Source organism: Coregonus lavaretus (assembly GCF_964263955.1).
Source record: "Coregonus lavaretus genome assembly, chromosome: 20".
Classification (NCBI taxonomy): domain Eukaryota; kingdom Metazoa; phylum Chordata; class Actinopteri; order Salmoniformes; family Salmonidae; genus Coregonus; species Coregonus lavaretus.
The window spans coordinates 29,567,610-29,586,343 of record NC_140007.1 but is presented as its reverse complement, the minus strand read 5'-3'; the positions used below and the strand labels follow the sequence as shown (position 1 = coordinate 29,586,343).

The following is an 18,734-nucleotide window of genomic DNA, read 5'->3' as shown; positions in this document are numbered from 1 at the left end:
AGGAGTGGTGAGAGTAGTAGATATGTACCAGTACAAAGGATAGGCCAACAAGTGATATATGTTTCAGTAAGATTGGATTTTTAGCGTTTATAGCAATGGTTATTAATTGTACTGCAGAATAAAATTGAGGTTGTGGTGGCAGCTGCAGAGAGGTATTTGGGTGTGCGAGACTTGACATCCGAAGAGTTACAGGAAGTGTGTGATGTCCCATCATTTCAGGTTGAGGGCATGAGGTAGGAATTAATATATATATTATTTTTTAAATAGTGGAGTAGGGCGGTGTTAATTATTAATAATATTTTTGATTTTGTGTGTGTGTAGTGTTAGATGGTAGGGTATTTCTTTATTTTATTTTTCAAGCAAAATATAAGGGAGTTGTACTCCAGTCTTGTAGGTGGCGGTAATGCAATAAATTGGATGCCAACCGCCGTTAAACCTCATCGAAGAAGAAGAATCAGCTGCTCAGTCAAAATACTCTGGCAGTGAAACTCCGAGATGGCGAGTATGGAGCTTGCACCGCTTAGACCATGGGATGACTTCTTCCCAGGAGCCGATAGATTTGCAAAACCCGACTTCGGAGATTTAGCTAAATGGAACAACAGGGTGATCAGCAACTTGTTGTACTATCAGACCAATTATTTCGCAGTGGCCATAGTGGTTTTCCTGATCGTGGGGTAAGTCAGCATGACAGCGCGAGTTTACTGGCAGTTTCCACCCAGCTGCTATAGCTAGCTAAGTTAGATAGCTAGTTTCTTTGATTAGCCTGCAGTCTGATCCACACCCAGTCATGGGCATTTATTCATAGCAATGCGCAGTCCCTATCAACCTTTCATATTACTGCAACGGCAAAATAAGAGATCCAGTCATGTCATGGAATTGGAATGGAGTCTGGTATTAGCTACTGTAGTTGGCCTGCTAAAAACAAATGTCACTTTTCCTGAATCAGCTGCCTGCAACTGTGTGTGACATGCTTTGAATCATGGGGGCCATGATGAACATAGTAATTACTAGGTAGTGTAGGCCTTAGGCTAATAGTAACCAATTTCTTTATATTCTAGTTTTTATTTGAGAACTTGAGTACCTTTTGGCTTTTGAAATAAACATAAATGGTACTCAAAATATAAAAAAGTACTCAAGTACGAAACTGAACTCTGTCAAATTTGATGTCAGATTTTTGTTCTATTAATAGTCTCTTGAGTCTGCTTGACAATGACAACACATGGATGCTTCAAGTTGTCCCAGCTGTTGGGTCCTTATCTCAGCCACACACTGATGCATGTAGAAGTATGCAGATAATACAATTGATAAGAAAGCCGAGGAGCAGCTTTGTATGCGTCATAATTACTAAAATGCAGCTACAGTAGCTTGAACGCTCTGATATTATTTTAGAAAATGGCTCAGATAAAAATAAATAAATAATGTAAAGGTGTTGATCTTATTCCAGCCACCAGGTTGTGCTGTACATTACATGTGTTGCGTTTTAGAGGCCCAATTGTTTTGCATTGCCATGTATAGCATTTGAGTGGATTTAGAGGCTGCGTAATCTGTGTTTCCCTTCTGCTGTGTCTGTTGTGTAGGTTTCTGAACCCTCTTGGCATGTTTCTGGGTGGTGCTGTGGTCTCTCTGGTCTTCATGGGCTCGGTGTGGGCGGGAGAGAACAAGAATTTCATCAAGAACTTCAAGAAGAAGAACCCCACTCTGTTTGTCATCGCTGTCATGGGAACAAGCTACTTCCTGCTGTCTCTGTGTGGTGGAGTGATGGTCTTCATTTTTGGAATTACTTTCCCCTTGCTGTGTGAGTCTCAGAAAATTCCACACTCATAGGGTCAGTTTCTTGGACACAGATTAAGATCTTAGTCCAGGACTAGGCTTTATCTGTGTCCGGGAATCCAGCCCTTAGGGTCTGATTCCTGTTAGTCACACAATGCACAAGTATGCACACAGTAACTAGCATGTAGATTTATCCTAGCTTCCAGGCCTTTTTCCAGTGGCAACTCCATTGGAATATGGTGCAAACTAGCTACATATTGTATACGCCAGATAAAGTGATATAACCAAAGATTTTTGGTGTGCATTACTGGCTGTTACAGGAAAGCCCCATACAAACTGCCACCATAGATTTTTCAACTAACCTGTTCTTGGCAAGTACTTTCTTCGTTTTCGATTCGGTGTAAGAAGTATCATAGAAATATCCGTTTCCAGTTGCAAGTGGTTCTACAAAAACCAGTGGAAACTCTCCAAAAATATTAAATCCATGTTTTGTTCCTCACCATCTTAGCTGCCGCACATCTAGCACTTCCTAGCATCTTTGCAGGAACTATTTGTTTCTATGCAACACGGCCACGATCTACACACATGCAAGAGGCATATCTCAATCGATACAAAACATGGATTTAATATACACTGGACAAAAATATGAATGCAACAAGCATACTCACCAGATATGTCACCCATTGAGCATGTTTGGGATGCTCTGGATCAACTTGTACGACAGCGTGTTCCAGTTCCCACCAATATCCAGCAACTTCGCACAGCCATTGAAGAGGAGTGGGACAACATTCCACAGTCCACAATCAACAGCCTGAATAACTCTATGCGAAGGAGATGTCACGCTGCATGAAGAAAATGGTGGTCACACCAGATCCACGGCCCTACTTTTTTTTTTTTAAGGTGTTTGTGACCAACAGATGCATATCTGTATTCCCAGTCGTGAAATCCATAGATGAGGACCTTATTAATTTATTTCAATTGAATAATTTCCTTATATGAACTGTAATTCACTAAAATCTTTGAAATTGTTGCATTTATATTTTTGTTCAGTATAGATAAATACGCAAAAAAACATTTCCATAGCGGGCCTTGTTCTAAAAATGTATATATTTTTTTATTTGATTACTCCCAAAGAAATCATGCGAGTACTCGACTAGCCAAAACATTAAATGCCCATCCCTACTATAAACAGACATGTCTAAGATACTTTTTTCACAGAATCGACAGCGAAGAAAGTATCGCCAAGAAACTACCTCTACTTTCATATCACATCAAAATAATTTCACAAATGCAAAATACACATTTACTGTACACTGTTTTAACCGGTTTTAACACAGTTGCAGCCAACAGTATTTGATTTGTTATTTTTCAAGTTTGTGGCGTCCGTCTTCCGTTTACACACAGGTGTTTGGAGATGCAGATAGCTAATTAGCACAGGTGGTCAACTCCGTCTTCCGTCAGTTTTCCGTAAACAAGCGCTGTAACATGGAAATATGACCATGTGAGAACCCTAACCCAATAAAGGTGTGTAGTAATTTAACCTTTTTTTGTTTTATTTTTTTCTAACTGATATAAAAGATACGTTCCTTATGTTTCCAAAACCGTGCCGCAAGCGATGCATGTTGAAGTTTAGAGCAAGAGTTGGGGCTCTTAACATAAGCCCCCCGGTCAGAAGATACTATCGTCAATAGACGCTAAAGCAGTTAGCGTCTATGAATGGGGTAAGTGCAAACATGGGGGATGAGTCCCAGAAGACGGAGCAAACCGGTTTTATCAACCACTCTCACTGATTTTATGGGTTCAATATGGATAATGCATGTGGTTCTGCACCTTGAGAAAACGTTTTTTTCCCCCACAGTTCAACTTTCATAAACGTGCCACTGTTTTGAAAAGAAATAGCCTAGACCAGTGTTTCCCAACTCCATTCCTCGAGGACCCCAAACAGTACACATTTGAATTGTAGACCTGGACAAGCACACCTTATTCAACTTGTCAACTAATCATCAAGCCCACGTTAAGTTGAATCAAGCGAGTTTGTCCAGAGCTACAACAAAAATGTGTGCTGTTGGGAGTACTCGAGGACTGGAGTTGGGAAACACTGGCCTAGACGAACTGCTACATTCTGAAATACACAGTACAGAATACAATGTTTAGGGTAATTGGTGGTTCTGAGAAAAGGAGTGCAGGCAACAACTGTAACATTGTGGTGGAAAAACAGCAGGCAGTCAGTCAGTGAGACAGAGCCCTTACCAAGAGGGCTGTCCTGTGGCTGCCGACGTGTGTTGACTGGTTGCTATGTACTGTCTGTACTATAGACTCCACTACATTTACTGGCTTACGTCATGCAGTCAGCATCTCTGACGAGGGAAGTAAAGATGCCTCTCCTTAACCCGCTAGCCAATTGTATTTCATAATAACATATTATACCTGGAAAATAATTATCCTTCTCAGTTTAAGCCGCATAAGAGTAAGGCACACGTGTGCACTTTTACAACATGTTTCCATCTGACAGAATGGGAACATGCTACCATGGGAATCTCCATTGAGGATAGCACATCCTGAATGGATAGGAAACTAATCCAGCCTTTCTTCCCTGTAGTGATCCTGGTCCATGCGTCTCTGAGGCTGCGCAACATGAAGAACAGACTGGAGAATAAGATGGAGGGAGTGGGCATGAAAAAGTCCCCAATGGGCATCATCCTGGATCTGCTAGACCAACAGGAGGAGAAGATCAACAAGATCCAGGACTTCCTGGAGTCAAAGCTAAACAAGGAATGAGGGGAGAGAGCCAAAATGGCACCGCACCCTCATTCTGATTAAATTCAACATGGTTTGCGTTGATTTGTACCCCATATCATGTCAGTGGTGTCGCATTCCCCCTATTCATTATTCTCACTCCATTTGCTTTGTTATATTGAAACACCTTTATACATTTTGTGTCACAGTACCTGATTTCTTTGGAGCATTCCAGAAAGATTTGTGCAGTCCTGTATGGATCAAATGTTGTGGAAGGCACTTGGCACAATGAAATGAGGCATGAGCATTCCTGTGTGTATTGTGTGTCCATTCAAATGAACACACAATACACATTGTCATTATGTAATTGCAATATGTATCCGGTCACATTTTACTTTTGAGCGTGTGCATTTTTCAATGTCGAACAAAATAAAGCTGCATGCCAGAATGCAATAACTATTGCACGTTAAAGCAATTGTGTTCAGTAACGTAGCATTTCGATTTATAATCTTTAAAAAAAAAGATATTAGCAAATCATTTCATCAATCAGAACCAATTTATTTGCTACCTCAGAAGAATAACCATCACTATATTTCCTCTCCTTAAGCTAAACTGGTGTCACTGGGCTCCCCTTATGTTCACTGGACCAGTGACTGCTTATTGACAAGTAGCAATAATGTCCCTCTTGTTACTTCAGACCCTGTGGGTTGGGCTTGAGATTAACATTATCAGATCATAGCTATGCAATATGGGAAAATGAATGGCAAATGCAGCTTTATTAATTGAAGTAGTCATCATGTTGTATATGTTAAAGTTGTGCTTTCATGTATCACCAAATCTTCTGTACTTGTGTATTCACCATAAAGCATGCAGAAAACAAATGTTTTCATTACAAAAAGCACAGGGTAAGGCACCAAAGTATTGATGGAGAAATTTTTAGTGCATGAATGTTACCTCTGTAATATTAAATATTACACACATTATGAATGGTTGATGGTGTATTTTTGTTGTGTATTAGAAAAGAGAGGTTCTGATTCTATCTTCCTTAGTAGCAGATGTTTGGAGATAAAAAAATAAAAATGCCAATCCCAATTTATCCAATTCCAGCGATCACCATTGGTAATTGATACAAAATTATTACATTGGTTTTATGACACTATTCAGATCCCAGAATGAAAGGCCCAGTGCACTCAAAAACATGATCTTCCTGTGTTTTATATATATTTCCAAGCTATGAAGTTGGAATAATACTGTGAAAATTATGATAATGCCCTTATAGTGTAGGAGCTGTTTGAAAAGACAGCCTGAAATTTCTGCCCGTTTTGGTGGGATGGAGCTTTGTCCCGCCTGGTGACACCACCAGGTGATACATTAGTTAATAGTCCAATAAGAAAGAGAGTTCCAAACCTCTCTGCCAATAACAGCACATTTTCAGTTTTCCCGTCCCCACTCAGACAGTCCTAGCAAAATTCTTGCTTGAGAAATTGGTCTTAGCTTAGAAGCTATTTTTGTTTCTTTTTGAAAACTGTCACAGTAAGGTACTTAATTGTTACCCAGAAATGATTTGATTATGAGATAAAAATGGCTACATTGGAACTGTAATTACACATGCTGTTTATTTGGACTGATGCAGATGCACAGTCTTCCAAAAAACTATGGCGAATCGCAATTTGTGTCCGCTTCAGCCAAATTGCTTTTAGGATAAAGGGTGCATAGCAGTGGAGGCTGCTGAGGGGAGGACGCCTCATAATAATGGCTGGAACGGAGTAAATTGAATGGCATCAAACACATGGAAACCATGTGTTTGATTTATTTGATACCATTCCACCCATTCCGCACCAGCTATTACCATGAGCCCGTCCTCCCCAATTAAGGTGCCACCAACCTCCTGTGGGGCTTGCTAATGTAATGGTTACAGTTTCAAAGACAACAGCTCAGAGAATGTTCTGTTATAGGGATGCTCTAACTTTTTTGTATGTTTTTTATTTATTGATGAGTTGTGATAATGTAACCACGGAATTTGAAGCAAAGCAATTGCACCATAACAATAAATACACTTAAAGGGATTCTCCTGTACTTTTGCATACTTTTTTGCCAGTTCTGAAAGTAGCGCCCTCGAGCCGAAAATTGCATAGTACATCACATGTGCAGATATGTGCACTACGTCATTGCTCTCTGTCTGTTGTGTGTGATTCTTGCTAGCTGTCACTCAAACGGCGAGGGGTTGAATCTCATTGGCTGGAACTCAAATTGCTAGGGGACTGTCCCATGTGGGGGGAAATATAGGGAAAATCGCACAGCACAGCTTCCAGAAAACATTCACTTTCAAACTAGGGATTTCATGGCTAATTGAGGAAAAACAGTAATTCTGCTCATAGATTATGCATGTATGAACTACACATTGACACATCCAGCCCAAAGTGGGATGTTAAAAAAATACCTATTAGTCGCCAAAGTACCAGAGTATGTCTTTAATTTAAGAAATCAAAATCATGTATTTTAACTACAGATGTAGGATCTTTAGTTGAGCCAGTTTGCTACAGCAGGAAAATAATCCTGCAGCAACAGGAAATGTGAATTATTATGTCAGTTATAATTCATGGAAATTTTTTGTAGGGGTTGATACACTTTTCATTAGGGCAAATCAAGTCTGACATTTTAAAGTGGAAATTACAAACTTCAGAAGCCTTTTTAAACCTTGAATAAATTACACGTTTGCATTTCCTGCTGTGCTGGAAAATTCTCAGCAACAAAAGAGTGATCAAATTATAGTAGCGGTCAAATTTATTTTCTCAAATAAATTACATTTAAACTGTTGGTCACCACACTTTGTTATTGGATTTTCAACATTGCAGAACCAAATATATTTTTGCTAACTTAAGTTCACAATATGAATTTAGACAATAAAGACAAAGGGCGTGGACAAAAGTATTGGCACCCTGGAGCTAGTACTTGGTTGCACCGCCTTTGGCCAAGATAACTGCCAACAAATGCTTCTTGTAGCCATCAATAAGCCTGCTGCACCTTTATACTGGCAATTTGTCCCACTCTTCAGCAGCCAACTCTCCAATTCTTCAGTGTTTCAGGGATGCCCTCCACCAACTGTTGCTTTCAGATCTCATCCTACGTTTTGGATGTGATTCAGATCTGTGCTCTTCACTGGCCACTCCAGAACAGTCCAGCATCTCTTATTGAACCATTCATGGGTGCTTTTTGACGTGTGTTTGGGGTTGTTGTCCTGCTGTGGGGTTGCTTTGCTGCCTCTGGTACTGGAGGCCTTGAATGTGTGCAAGACATGACCTCAGCAGATTATCAAGGTGTTTTGTAGTCCAATGTTCAACCCAGTGTCCAAAAACTGTATCTCTGTTGAAGGTTGTGGGTCTTCCAGAAGAACAATGTCCCCAAACACACATCAAAAGCACCCTGGAATGGTTTAAGAAGAAACGTTGGACTGTTCTGGGGTGGCCAGCGAAGAGACGAGATCTGAATCACATCCATAACCTATGGCGAGAACTGAAAACAGCAGTTGGCTGCTGAAGAGTGGGAAAAATTGCCAGTAGAAAGGTGCAGCAAGCTCATTGATGGCTACAAGAAGCATTTGTTGGCAGTTATCTTGGCCAAAGTCGGTGCAACCAAGTACTAGCTCCGGGGTGTCAATAATTTTGTCCATGCCATTTGTCTTTATTTTCTGAATTAAAATTAAAAACCACATTTTACAAAAATAAAATTGGTTCTGAAATGTTGAAAATCCAATAACAAGGTGTGGAGAGTTACAGTTGAAGTCAGAAGTTTACATACACCTTAGCCAAATACATTTAAACTCAGTTTTCACAATTCCTGACATTTAATCCTAGTAAAAATTCCCTGTTTTAGGTCAGTTAGGATCACCACTTTATTTTAAGAATGTGAAATGTCAGAATAATAGTAGAGAGAATGATTTATTTCAGCTTTTATTTCTTTCATCACATTCCCAGTGGGTCAGAAGTTTACACACACTCAATTAGTATTTGGTAGCATTGCCTTTAAATTGTTTAACTTGGGTCAAATGTTTCGGGTAGCCTTCCAATAGCTTCCCAAAATAAATTGGGTGAATTTTGGCCCATTCCTCCTGACAGAGCTGGTGTAACTGAATCAGGTTTGTAGGCCTCCTTGCTTGCACACACTTTTTCAGTTCTGCCCACACATTTTCTATAGGATTGTGGTCAGGGCTTTGTGATGGCCACTCCAATACCTTAACTTTGTTGTCCTTAAGCCAGTTTGCCACAACTTTGGAAGTATGCTTGGGGTCATTGTCCATTTGGAAGACCCATTTGCGACCAAGCTTTAACTTCCTGACTGATGTTTTGAGATGTTGCTTCAATATATCCACATAATTTTCCTTCCTCATGATGCCATCTATTTTGTGAAGTGCACCAGTCCCTCCTGCAGCAAAGCACCCCCACAGCATGATGCTGCCACCCCCGTTCTTCACGGTTGGGATGGTGTTCTAGGGCTTGCAAGCTATCCCCTTTTTCCTCCAAACATAACGATGGTCATTATGGCCAAACAGTTATATTTTTGTTTCATCAGAACAGAGGACATTTCTCCAAAAAGTACGATCTTTGTCCCCATGTGCAGTTGCAAACCGTAGTCTGGCTTTTTTATGGAGGTTTTGGAGCAGTGGCTTCTTCATGCTGAACGGCCTTTCAGATTATGTCGATATAGGACTTGTTTTACTGTGGATATAGATACTTTTGTACCTGTTTCCTCCAGCATCTTCACAAGGTCCAAGGATTTATTTGCACTTTTCGCACCAAAGTATGTTCATCTCTAGGAGACAGAACACGTCTCCTTCCTAAGCGGTATGACGGCTGCGTGGTCCCATGGTGTTTATACTTGCGTACTATTGTTTGTACAGATGAACATTGTACCTTCAGGCGTTTGGAAATTGCTCCCAAGGATGAACCAGACTTGTGGAGGTCTACACATTTTCTTCTGAGGTCTTGGCTGATTTCTTTTGATTTTCCCATGATGTCAAGCAAAGAGGCACTGAGTTTGAAGGTAGGCCTTGAAATACTTCCACAGGTACACCTCCAATTGACTCAAATTATGTCAATTAGCCTATCAGAAGCTTCTAAAGCCATGACATCATTTTCAAGCTGTTTAAAGGCACAGTCAACTTAGTGTATGTAAACTTCTGACCCAATGGAATTGTGATACAGTGAATTATAAGTGAAATAATCTGTCTGTAAACAATTGTTGGAAAAATTACTTGTGTCATGCACAAAGTAGATGACCTAACCGACTTGCCAAAACTATAGTTTGTTAAGAAGAAATTTGTCGAGTGGTTGAAAAACAAGTTTTAATGACTCCAACCTAAGTGTATGTAAACTTCCGACTTCAACTGTATTTTCAAGTGTAACTTATTTTAGAAGAAATAGGGAATTATTTAAGAGAAGTGCAAGGGTACCAATATTTTTTGCCGCAACTGTAAGATTCTACAAATGTATGTTAATGAAGGAAAGATTGACATATAAAACATTTTGTATGTACACTGATTTTTTATGTCAACACAGTTAGTTAGAATTATTCCAGTCCCTGAACCACTGATCCACAGTGTTTTACACAGTAAAGGACTAAGGGGTGGATTAAATCCGTATCGCCAAAGTATCACAGAAGATCCATATTATAGCTCACTGAAATTTAGGGCTCGATTCAATCTGTATTGCTAAAGCGTTACAGATTGCGCGATTAAAATGTTAAGGTAATTTACGATTGAGCCGACATATGCAGCGTTTACTGTGAATGCAGTCTCTGCTAACGCGGGAACATTGCCTTTAAATTTAAATCATGCTGAACTTCAGCAATACAGATTTAATAGAGCCCCTAAAGGCAATGTTCCCGTGTTCGCAGAGACTGCATTCACGGTAAAGGCTGCATATGTCGGCTCAATCGGAAATGACCTTTACATTTTAACGCAGATCTTCTGCAATACGGATTGAATCCAGCCCTAAAAACTTTTTTTCATGGTGTCTCCGTATGCTCTATATTCTGTATATGGGGTTCAGCTATATCAATATTGCATAATGGTTTTGAAAACCCATATATGAAAGATCCAAGTCATCAGTAGAGGATGTATTATTGTCACGACTTCCGCCGAAGTTGGTGCCTCTCCTTGTGCGGGCGGCTATCGACGGTCGTCGTCACCGGTCTTCTAGCTGCCACCGATCTACGTTTCTGTTTTCTATTTGTTTTGACTTTATTGTACACACCTGGTTCCCATCACGTTATGATTATTTCCCTATTTAACCCTCTGGTTCCCTCATGGTTTTGTGCGTGATTGTTCTTTGTTTGGTGTTTATGACTGCTGTGAGCTGGTGTATTTCCCTGCGTGGAATTAGTGTTTATTTCTTTCCGAGTAAAGTTCGTCTGTTACTCAGTTCTGTGTCCTGCGCCTGACTCCGTCCTACCACTGACACCTGACAGAATCACGCACCTCATTTGGAGTCAGCAGGTGCACCCAGTCCTCCGTTACCGGTGGAGGAGCGCGTCCAGCAGCACGCAAAGATGCTCCACAATCTGGGCACAGCCATGGATCGATGGGAGAGAGAGGGTTCTCCCACACCCCCATCAACTTCACCTCAACCCACACCGCTGTCCACCCCTCCGTCACCTGGACCCAGTGGGATCCGGCTCTCGCTCCCGAAGGCCTATGATGGGACGGCTGCCAGGTGCCAGGGGTTCCTGCTCCAGGTGGAGCTCTACCTGGTGACCGTCCACCCGGCTCCCTCGTACTACGAGAGAGTGTCCGCCCTCATCTCCTGTTTGTCGGGGAAAGCGCTGGAGTGGGCCAACGCCGAATGGAGAGGGATAGACGCAACGTTGGTTCGCTACGAGGATTTCACCTGCCGTTTCCGGGCGGTCTTCGATCATCCGCCTGAGGGGAGAGCGGCGGGGGAACGCTTGGTCCATCTCAGACAGGGGAAGAGGAGCGCACAGGACTTCACACTGGACTTCAGGACACTGGCTGCCAGCGCGGGATGGAACGAGAGGGCCCTGATCGACCATTACCGGTGTAGTCTATGGGAGGATGTTCGTCGGGAGCTGGCCTGCAAGACACCACCCTTACCCTCGACCAGCTGGTGGATTTATCCATCCGGCTGGATAACCTGTTGGCCACCCGCGGACGCTCGGATTGGGGTCCGTCCGTTCCATCCCCCAGCACCTCCGAGTCTACACCTATGGAGCTCGGAGGTGCTGCTCTAAGGGTGACCGGAGGGGGGGGGGGGCATTTCCTGCACCACCTGTGGCCGCAGAGGGCACACTGCTGGTCGGTGCTGGGGAGGTTCCCCAGGGAGTCGAGGCAGCAGGCAGGGCACTGGTGGATCATCCCAGGTGAGGTGCACCCGACTCACCCAGAGCTCCCTGTTGCGCACATGTGTGTCTGTATAGAGTTTCCTGAGTTTTCCCCGCATTCCCAGCATAAGGCGCTAGTAGATTCAGGCGCAGCTGGGAACTTTATTGACCGTTCCTTTGCACTTAGATTAGGGATCCCTATTGTCCCTGTTGATGTGCCCTTTCCTGTACATGCCTTAGATAGTCGTCCTTTAGGGTCGGGCCTGATTAGGGAGGTCACAGCTCCACTATATATGATAACGCAGGAGGGTCATGAGGAGAGTATTAGTATTTTCCTGATCGATTCTCCTGCGTTTCCTGTGGTGTTGGGGCTTCCCTGGTTGGCCTATCATGACCCCATTATTTTGTGGCAACAGAGGGCTCTGAAGGGATGGTCACGTCAGTGCTCAGGGAGGTGTGTAGGTGTTTCCATAGGTGCAACTTCGGTGGAGAGTCCAAACCAGGTCCCCACCATGCACATCCCCCGCGACTATGCCGATTTGGCTCTCGCCTTCTGTAAAAAGAAGGCGACTCAATTACCACCCCATCGACGGGTGAATTGTGTGATAAATCTCCAGGTAGACGCAGCACTTCCCAGGAGGCACGTGTATCCTCTGTCACAGGAAGAAACGGCGGCTATGGATACATATGTCTCCAATATCTCTGGGACAGGGATACATTCGGCCTTCCACATCACCTGCCTCCTCAAGTTTCTTTTTTGTGAAGAAGTAGGATGGAGGTTTACGCCCGTGCATTGACTATCGAGGTATAAATCAGATCACGGTAAAGTACAGTTACCCGCTGCCACTCATAGCCAGTGTGACCGAGTCATTGTACGCGGCGCGCTTCTTCACCAAATTGGATCTCAGAAGCACGTACAACCTGGTGCGTATCCGGGAGGGGGATGAGTGGAAGACGGCATTTAGTACCACCTCTGGGCACTATGAGTACCTCGTCATGCCGTACGGGTTGATGAATGCTCCATCAGTCTTCCAATCCTTTGTAGACGAGATCTTCAGGGACCTGCACGGGCAGGGTGTAGTGGTGTATATAGTTGACATTCTAATATACTCCGCTACACACGCCGAGCATGTGTCCCTGGTGCGCAAGGTGCTTGGTCGACTGTTGGAGCATGACCTGTACGTCAAGGCTGAGAAATGTCTGTTCTTCCAACAGTCCGTGTCCTTCCTAGGGTACCGCCTGTCCGCGTCAGGGGTGGAGATGGAAAATGACCGCATTTCAGCCGTGCGTAATTGGCCGACTCCAACCACGGTAAAGGAGGTGCAGTGGTTCTTAGGGTTTGCCAACTACTACTGGAGATTTATCCGGGGCTTTGGTCAGGTATCGGCTCCCATTACCTCCTTGCTGAAGGGGGGACCGGTGCGACTGCAGTGGTCAGCTGGGGCGGACAGGGCTTTTGGTCACCTGAAGGCTCTGTTTACCTCGGCTCCCATGCTGGCTCATCCTGATCCCTCCTTGGCATTCATAGTAGAGGTGGACGCATCCAAGGCTGGGATAGGAGCTGTGCTGTCTCAGCGCTCGGGTACGCCACCAAAGCTCCACCCCTGTGCTTTCTTTTTGAAGAAGCTCAGCCCGGCAGAGCGAAACTATGATGTGGGGGACTGGGAGCTGTTAGCTGTTGTCAAGGCTCTGAAGGCATGGAGACATTGGCTTGAGGGGGCTAAACACCCTTTCCTCATTTGGACTGACCACCGCAATCTGGAGTACATCCGGGTGGCGAGGAGACTGAACCCTCGCCAGGCAAGGTGGGCCATGTTTTTCACCCGTTTTGTTTTCACCCTATCCTACAGACCAGGTTCCCAGAACGCTAAGGCAGACGCTCTGTCCCGGATGTATGATACAGAGGAGCGGTCCACGGATCCCACTCCCATACTTCCGGCTTCTTGCCTGGTGGCACCGGTGGTATGGGAGGTTGACGCGGACATCAAGCGGGCGTTACGTACGGAGCCCACTCCCACCCAGTGTCCAGTTGGTCATCTTTACGTTCCGTTTGATGTCTGCGATCGATTGCTCTGTTGGGACCACACGACACCCTCCTCTGGTCATCCTGGCATCGGTCGGACAGTGCGCTGTCTTAGTGGGAAGTACTGGTGGCCCACTTTAGCTAAGGACGTGAGGGTTTATGTTTCCTCCTGCTCGGTGTGCACCCAGTGCAAGGCACCTAGACACCTGCCCAGAGGGAAATTACAACCCCTACCCGTTCCACAACGGCCGTGGTCACACCTATCGGTGGACTTCGTGACGGATCTTCCTCCGTCACAAGGTAACACCATGATCCTGGTCGTTGTGGATCGGTTTTCTAAGTCCTGCCGTCTCCTTCCTTTGCCCGGTCTCCCTACGGCCCTACAGACTGCGGAGGCTCTGTTTACCCACGTCTTTCGGCACTACGGGGTGCCTGAGGATATAGTGTCTGATCGGGATCCCCAGTTCACATCGAGGGTCTGGAGGGCGTTCATGGAACGTCTGGGGGTCTCGGTCAGCCTGACCTCAGGTTTTCACCCTGAGAGTAATGGGCAGGTGGAGAGAGTGAATCAGGATGTGGGTAGGTTTCTGCGGTCCTATTGCCAGGACCGGCCGGGGGAGTGGGCGGCGTTCATCCCCTGGGCAGAGATGGCCCAAAACTCCCTCCGCCACTCCTCCACTAACATGTCTCCATTTCAGTGTGTACTAGGGTATCAGCCGGTCCTGGCACCGTGGCATCAGAGCCAGATCGAGGCACCTGCGGTGGATGAATGTTTTTGGCGCTCGGAGGAGACCTGGGACGCTGCCCATGTGCGCCTGCAACGGGCCATCAGGCGACAGCCGACCGCCACCACAGTGAGGCCCCGGTGTATGCACTGGGGGACCGGGTCTGGCTCTCGACCCAAAACATGCCCCTTCGCCTGCCCTGCCGGAAGCTGGGTCCGCGGTTTGTGGGCCCATTTAAAGTCCTGAGGAGACTGAACGAGGTTTGTTATAGGTTACAGCTCCCCCCTGATTAGAGTATTAACCCCTCGTTCCGTGTCTCTCCTCAGGCCGGTGGTGGCTGGTCCGCTCCAGCAGTCTGAGGTACGGGAGGTTCCTCCGCCCCCGCTGGACATCGAGGGGGCCCCGGCGTATACAGTGCGAGCCATCATGGACTCAAGGCGTCCACCGATCTACGTTTCTGTTTTGTCTTTATTGTACACACCTGGTTCCCATCACGTTATCATTATTTCCCTATTTAACCCTCTGGTTCCCTCATGGTTTTGTGCGTGATTGTTCTTTGTTTGGTGTTTATGACTGCTGTGAGCTGGTGTATTTCCCTACGTGGAATTAGTGTTTGTTTCTTTCAGAGTAAAGTTTGTCTGTTACTCAGTTCTGTGTCCTGCGCCTGACTCCGTCCTACCGCTGCACACTGACACCTGACAATTATGGACTTGGGGCTGTACAAAGTGATTGAATTTTACACAAACAAACATAATTATTTTTTCTTAGACATTCTTCATTGAGACTACTTATACCTACTATGCACATTCTATGGTGCATTTTCCAGCTGTAGACTCATATCCAAATACCATAAAAGTTATTTCAAACCTCAAGGAACAAAACTTATTCTGCCTGACCATGAGAACTGAGGCAGACTATTGTTACAAGTGGAAGCAGACTATTGTTACAAGTGGAAGAGATTAAACACATCATACTGAACAAACACAGCCTGGTGTTGTAAATTCCTCAGAGATTGAAGAGACTGGTTTCTCTTGATTCCAATTCTTTGGGGAGCGGCACCTGTAGGAGTAATGCATTACACAAACAGAAACAGCTGTGAGAAAGCTTTGATTGGCAGTGTAGGATACACAGAGATATCACATAATTTGAATTTCACACTATAAATCTAGTGTACATATTTGCTAGCGTGTGTCTAATATGGGTTAAAGCTAACAAGCTTGATTGGACTGTAAGTTTCTCTCCAGTTCAAGAGAGTTCCACAATGCATATCAAAAATTAAGCAATAATCAGTTGACAACTTCTGACATCTAACTAAATAATGTGACGGCTGGTGAGATCAAGTTAGCTAACATTATGACTGTTAGTGACCCTGTGCTAATCTGAGAATCATCAGTTGTACTCACGGCTTTGAGATAGGCCACATTGCTCTTTTTGATCTCATTAAGCAGTTCATCGCGGGGCGTCACATCCACCTTGGGCGGCTGCCGCCTCCGAGGAACAGGCTTCAGTGTCTTCATCACATCTTTCAGAGTGGCCTTCAGTTCTACCATCTCATCAACGCCTGTACCCCTCTGTTTTCCTGTTGTCTTCCTGAGCTGGACGTTCGGCCTCTCTGCTCTCCTGTCGTCCAGATCCAGAAAAGGGTCACGTTTCTTGGGGGTCCTCTTCAGCTGGATGTCTCTTAGAGGGTTACCAGACAAATCCATGCTGGAGGATTGTTGTGAAATGGGGTTGCGCTGTGGAGTGTGGTTAAGCTGCTTGTGTTGATTCTGTGGAGAAGTGTTCGACTGCTGGACTCTGGAGGAGGGCTCTGGTTTGGGTTCCATGTGACCCTGTGGACCCTTGGGCAGCTGCGGCATGAGGGCCACGATTTCGGGAGGGACGTAGCCCAGCATCGCCAGCAGCCCCGGGGGCAGGTTCAGAGCCTGTTCGTATATCTCAAACACCTTCTTCTGCTCCTTCTGCTGCTGCTTGCTGTGCTCCTCTTTCCTCTGCTGTCTCTGGCGGTCCAGGTTCCTGGTCAGCAGGTTAGTCACCACCATCCTGGGCCCTGCCTGCTCAAAGTGGTAGCCCATCTTCAGGAGGGTGTTGTTGGCCTTAAGCAGGCGTGACACCTCCATCTCCGCGTGGTGGCCCAGCATGTGTCTCTGGTTGTGGAAGCGGAGCTCTGTGAGCGTCTCGTTGAACTGTAGGCAGCGGATAATGGCGATGATGCCCTTCCCTGTTATGAAGTTAGACTCTATGTTCAAGGTGGTGATGCTACGGTTCTCTCTCAGCATGTTGGCCAGGGTGAAGGCAATGTTTTCGTCTGCACCGGTGTTGGCTATACTGAAGGTTTTGACGTTTTTGTTCTTCTTCAAGGCATTAACGTATTCTATAAGCATTTCTTTGGGAATGTTTTCTATGTTGTTCAGGTTTACGTCTGTGATAGTGGGGTTGTTGTTGCGGATCTTATCCAGGGTGGTGTCCAGGTTTGTCTCATTCCCTGAGGGTCTTGATGTCTTCTTGGCCCCACCAAGGCCACCAAGGCCCCTGCCAAGGGCCAGCGTTGGAATATTTAGTTTGTTTATTACCCTCACCTCTTTCTCTGGGACAAAACAGGCCCTCTTCTCCTCTGGAGTCATCTCTGTTACTTCAGGAGCCTCTGTGGTGTTAGTTTCTACTTTCTCAGATATTTGTGAGCTCTTTTTTTGCTCTCTGCTCTCAGTCTCTTTCTCCTCATTCTTGTCTGTGAACTCTGGAGGGGGCTGCAGGGGACTGGTAGTGTTTACAGTGTTTGTGCTATTGTCATCCGATGACTCTTTTAAATGTTTATTCACTGGATGTTCATGTTTTTCTATGACCTTTTCATAGTTCATGTCCTTTTTCTCCTCCTCCTCTTCCTCCTTCTTCACATCCTCTTCCTCCACTATAATTTCCTCTATAATCTCCTCTATCACTTCCTCTCCTTCAACATCATCTGTAGCTTCCACCTCGATGACTTCTTCTTGCACCTCATACACAATTTCCATGTGTTCAGCGTTTTCTTTCTTTTCAGCATCCTCTTCCATAGTTTTCTGATGAAGACAATTAGTACATTAATTTAATAAACTTAGCCTTGTAAAACATACAGTCAGTCAGTTAATTATGTTTGTTTATAATGTTATAATAATTAAAGTGGTATACAGTATGATACATTAAGATGTTTTATTGTCACATACACCGCATAGGTGCAGTGAAATGTATTGTTTTCCAGGGTTAGCCATAGTAGTACGGCGCCCCTGGAGCAATTAGGGTTAAGTGCCTTGCTCAAGGGCACATCAACAGATATTTCACCTTGTCGGCTCAGGTATTCAAACCAGCAACCTTTCGATTTCTGGCCCAATGCTCTAACCGCTAGGCTACCTGCCACCCTATTTGAAGGCTATAGCTATGGTATATTGACCATTGGATATGTAATCTCTTACCTTATTGGGCAGTAGAGTGACAGGGACCCTCTCCTCCTCCAGCATGCGTTTGGACTCCTTCTCCCAGTATAGATAATCCACCAGGCCCCTGTGGTCAAAAGAGCCTGTGGGCACCTTCTCTGTCTGGCTCTTCTGCCTTTGACCCACAGGTACCCTCTCATCTGGGGCTATAACGTCCATCTCTTTCTGGAGCTCTTTCAGCTCCTCAGGAGACAAGTTCGCCAGGATGTCATCTTCATCAATGTCTTCTTCATCATCCGATTCTGCAGATGGCTTCTCTTTCTTCTGGTCCTTCTGTCTCTGACCAAGCGGTACTCTCTCGTCTGGAGCTAAAACATCCATCTCTTTCTGGAGTTCTTGAAGCTCCTCAGGAGACAGGCTAGCCAGGATATCATCTTCATCAATGTCTTCCTCATTTATATCCTCCATGTCCCGGTCCCTTTGGTTGGACATATCTGTCTAGAAGTCGTCTGACAAAAGAAACTGTTTGTCAATCAACCTAAAGGATAAAAAGTATATCCACAATTACTGCACAGTTCTACAGCCGAGTGGACAGTGCTATTGGCTCTGTCTCTAGCTGGTAAATGGCCTGCTCACACCTCAGACAAAGTCTAAAATTAAACACCTAGGATCGCATGGAAAATATTTATGGTGCAAGAGGGTCAGGGGAGATATACTAACATATTCCTTTTTCAGCAG

At 44.8% G+C, this 18,734-nt stretch overlaps 2 protein-coding genes across 2 annotated transcripts; one reads left to right on the top strand and one right to left on the bottom strand.

Moving 5' to 3' along the window:
- Positions 1-439: 439 nt before the first annotated feature.
- Positions 440-5,493, top strand: LOC311148321 (PRA1 family protein 3-like). Its single transcript, XM_084185248.1, has 3 exons — positions 440-674; positions 1,578-1,795; positions 4,370-5,493. The coding sequence occupies exons 1-3, from the start codon at positions 496-498 to the stop codon at positions 4,546-4,548; spliced, it is 576 nt and encodes a 191-aa protein (XP_084041374.1). The 5' UTR covers positions 440-495; the 3' UTR covers positions 4,549-5,493.
- Positions 5,494-15,594: 10,101 nt separating this feature from the next.
- On the bottom strand, positions 15,595-18,488 carry LOC311148302 (leiomodin-3-like; the record flags this gene model as incomplete). Its single annotated transcript, XM_084185218.1, has 3 exons — positions 15,595-15,648; positions 15,993-17,645; positions 18,036-18,488. The coding sequence occupies 3 exons, from the start codon at positions 18,486-18,488 to the stop codon at positions 15,595-15,597; spliced, it is 2,160 nt and encodes a 719-aa protein (XP_084041344.1).
- Between the last annotated feature and the right edge of the window lie 246 nt (positions 18,489-18,734).

What these genes read in the sequence shown, in the direction of transcription:
- LOC311148321 (XM_084185248.1), top strand. Translation starts at nt 496, where the DNA reads ATGGCGAGTATGGAGCTTGCACCGCTTAGACCATGGGATGACTTCTTC. An exon ending in GTGGTTTTCCTGATCGTGGG is followed by an intron (nt 675 to 1,577) that starts GTAAGTCAGCAT and finishes TCTGTTGTGTAG; the next exon opens with GTTTCTGAACCCTCTTGGCA. An exon ending in AATTACTTTCCCCTTGCTGT is followed by an intron (nt 1,796 to 4,369) that starts GTGAGTCTCAGA and finishes TCTTCCCTGTAG; the next exon opens with TGATCCTGGTCCATGCGTCT.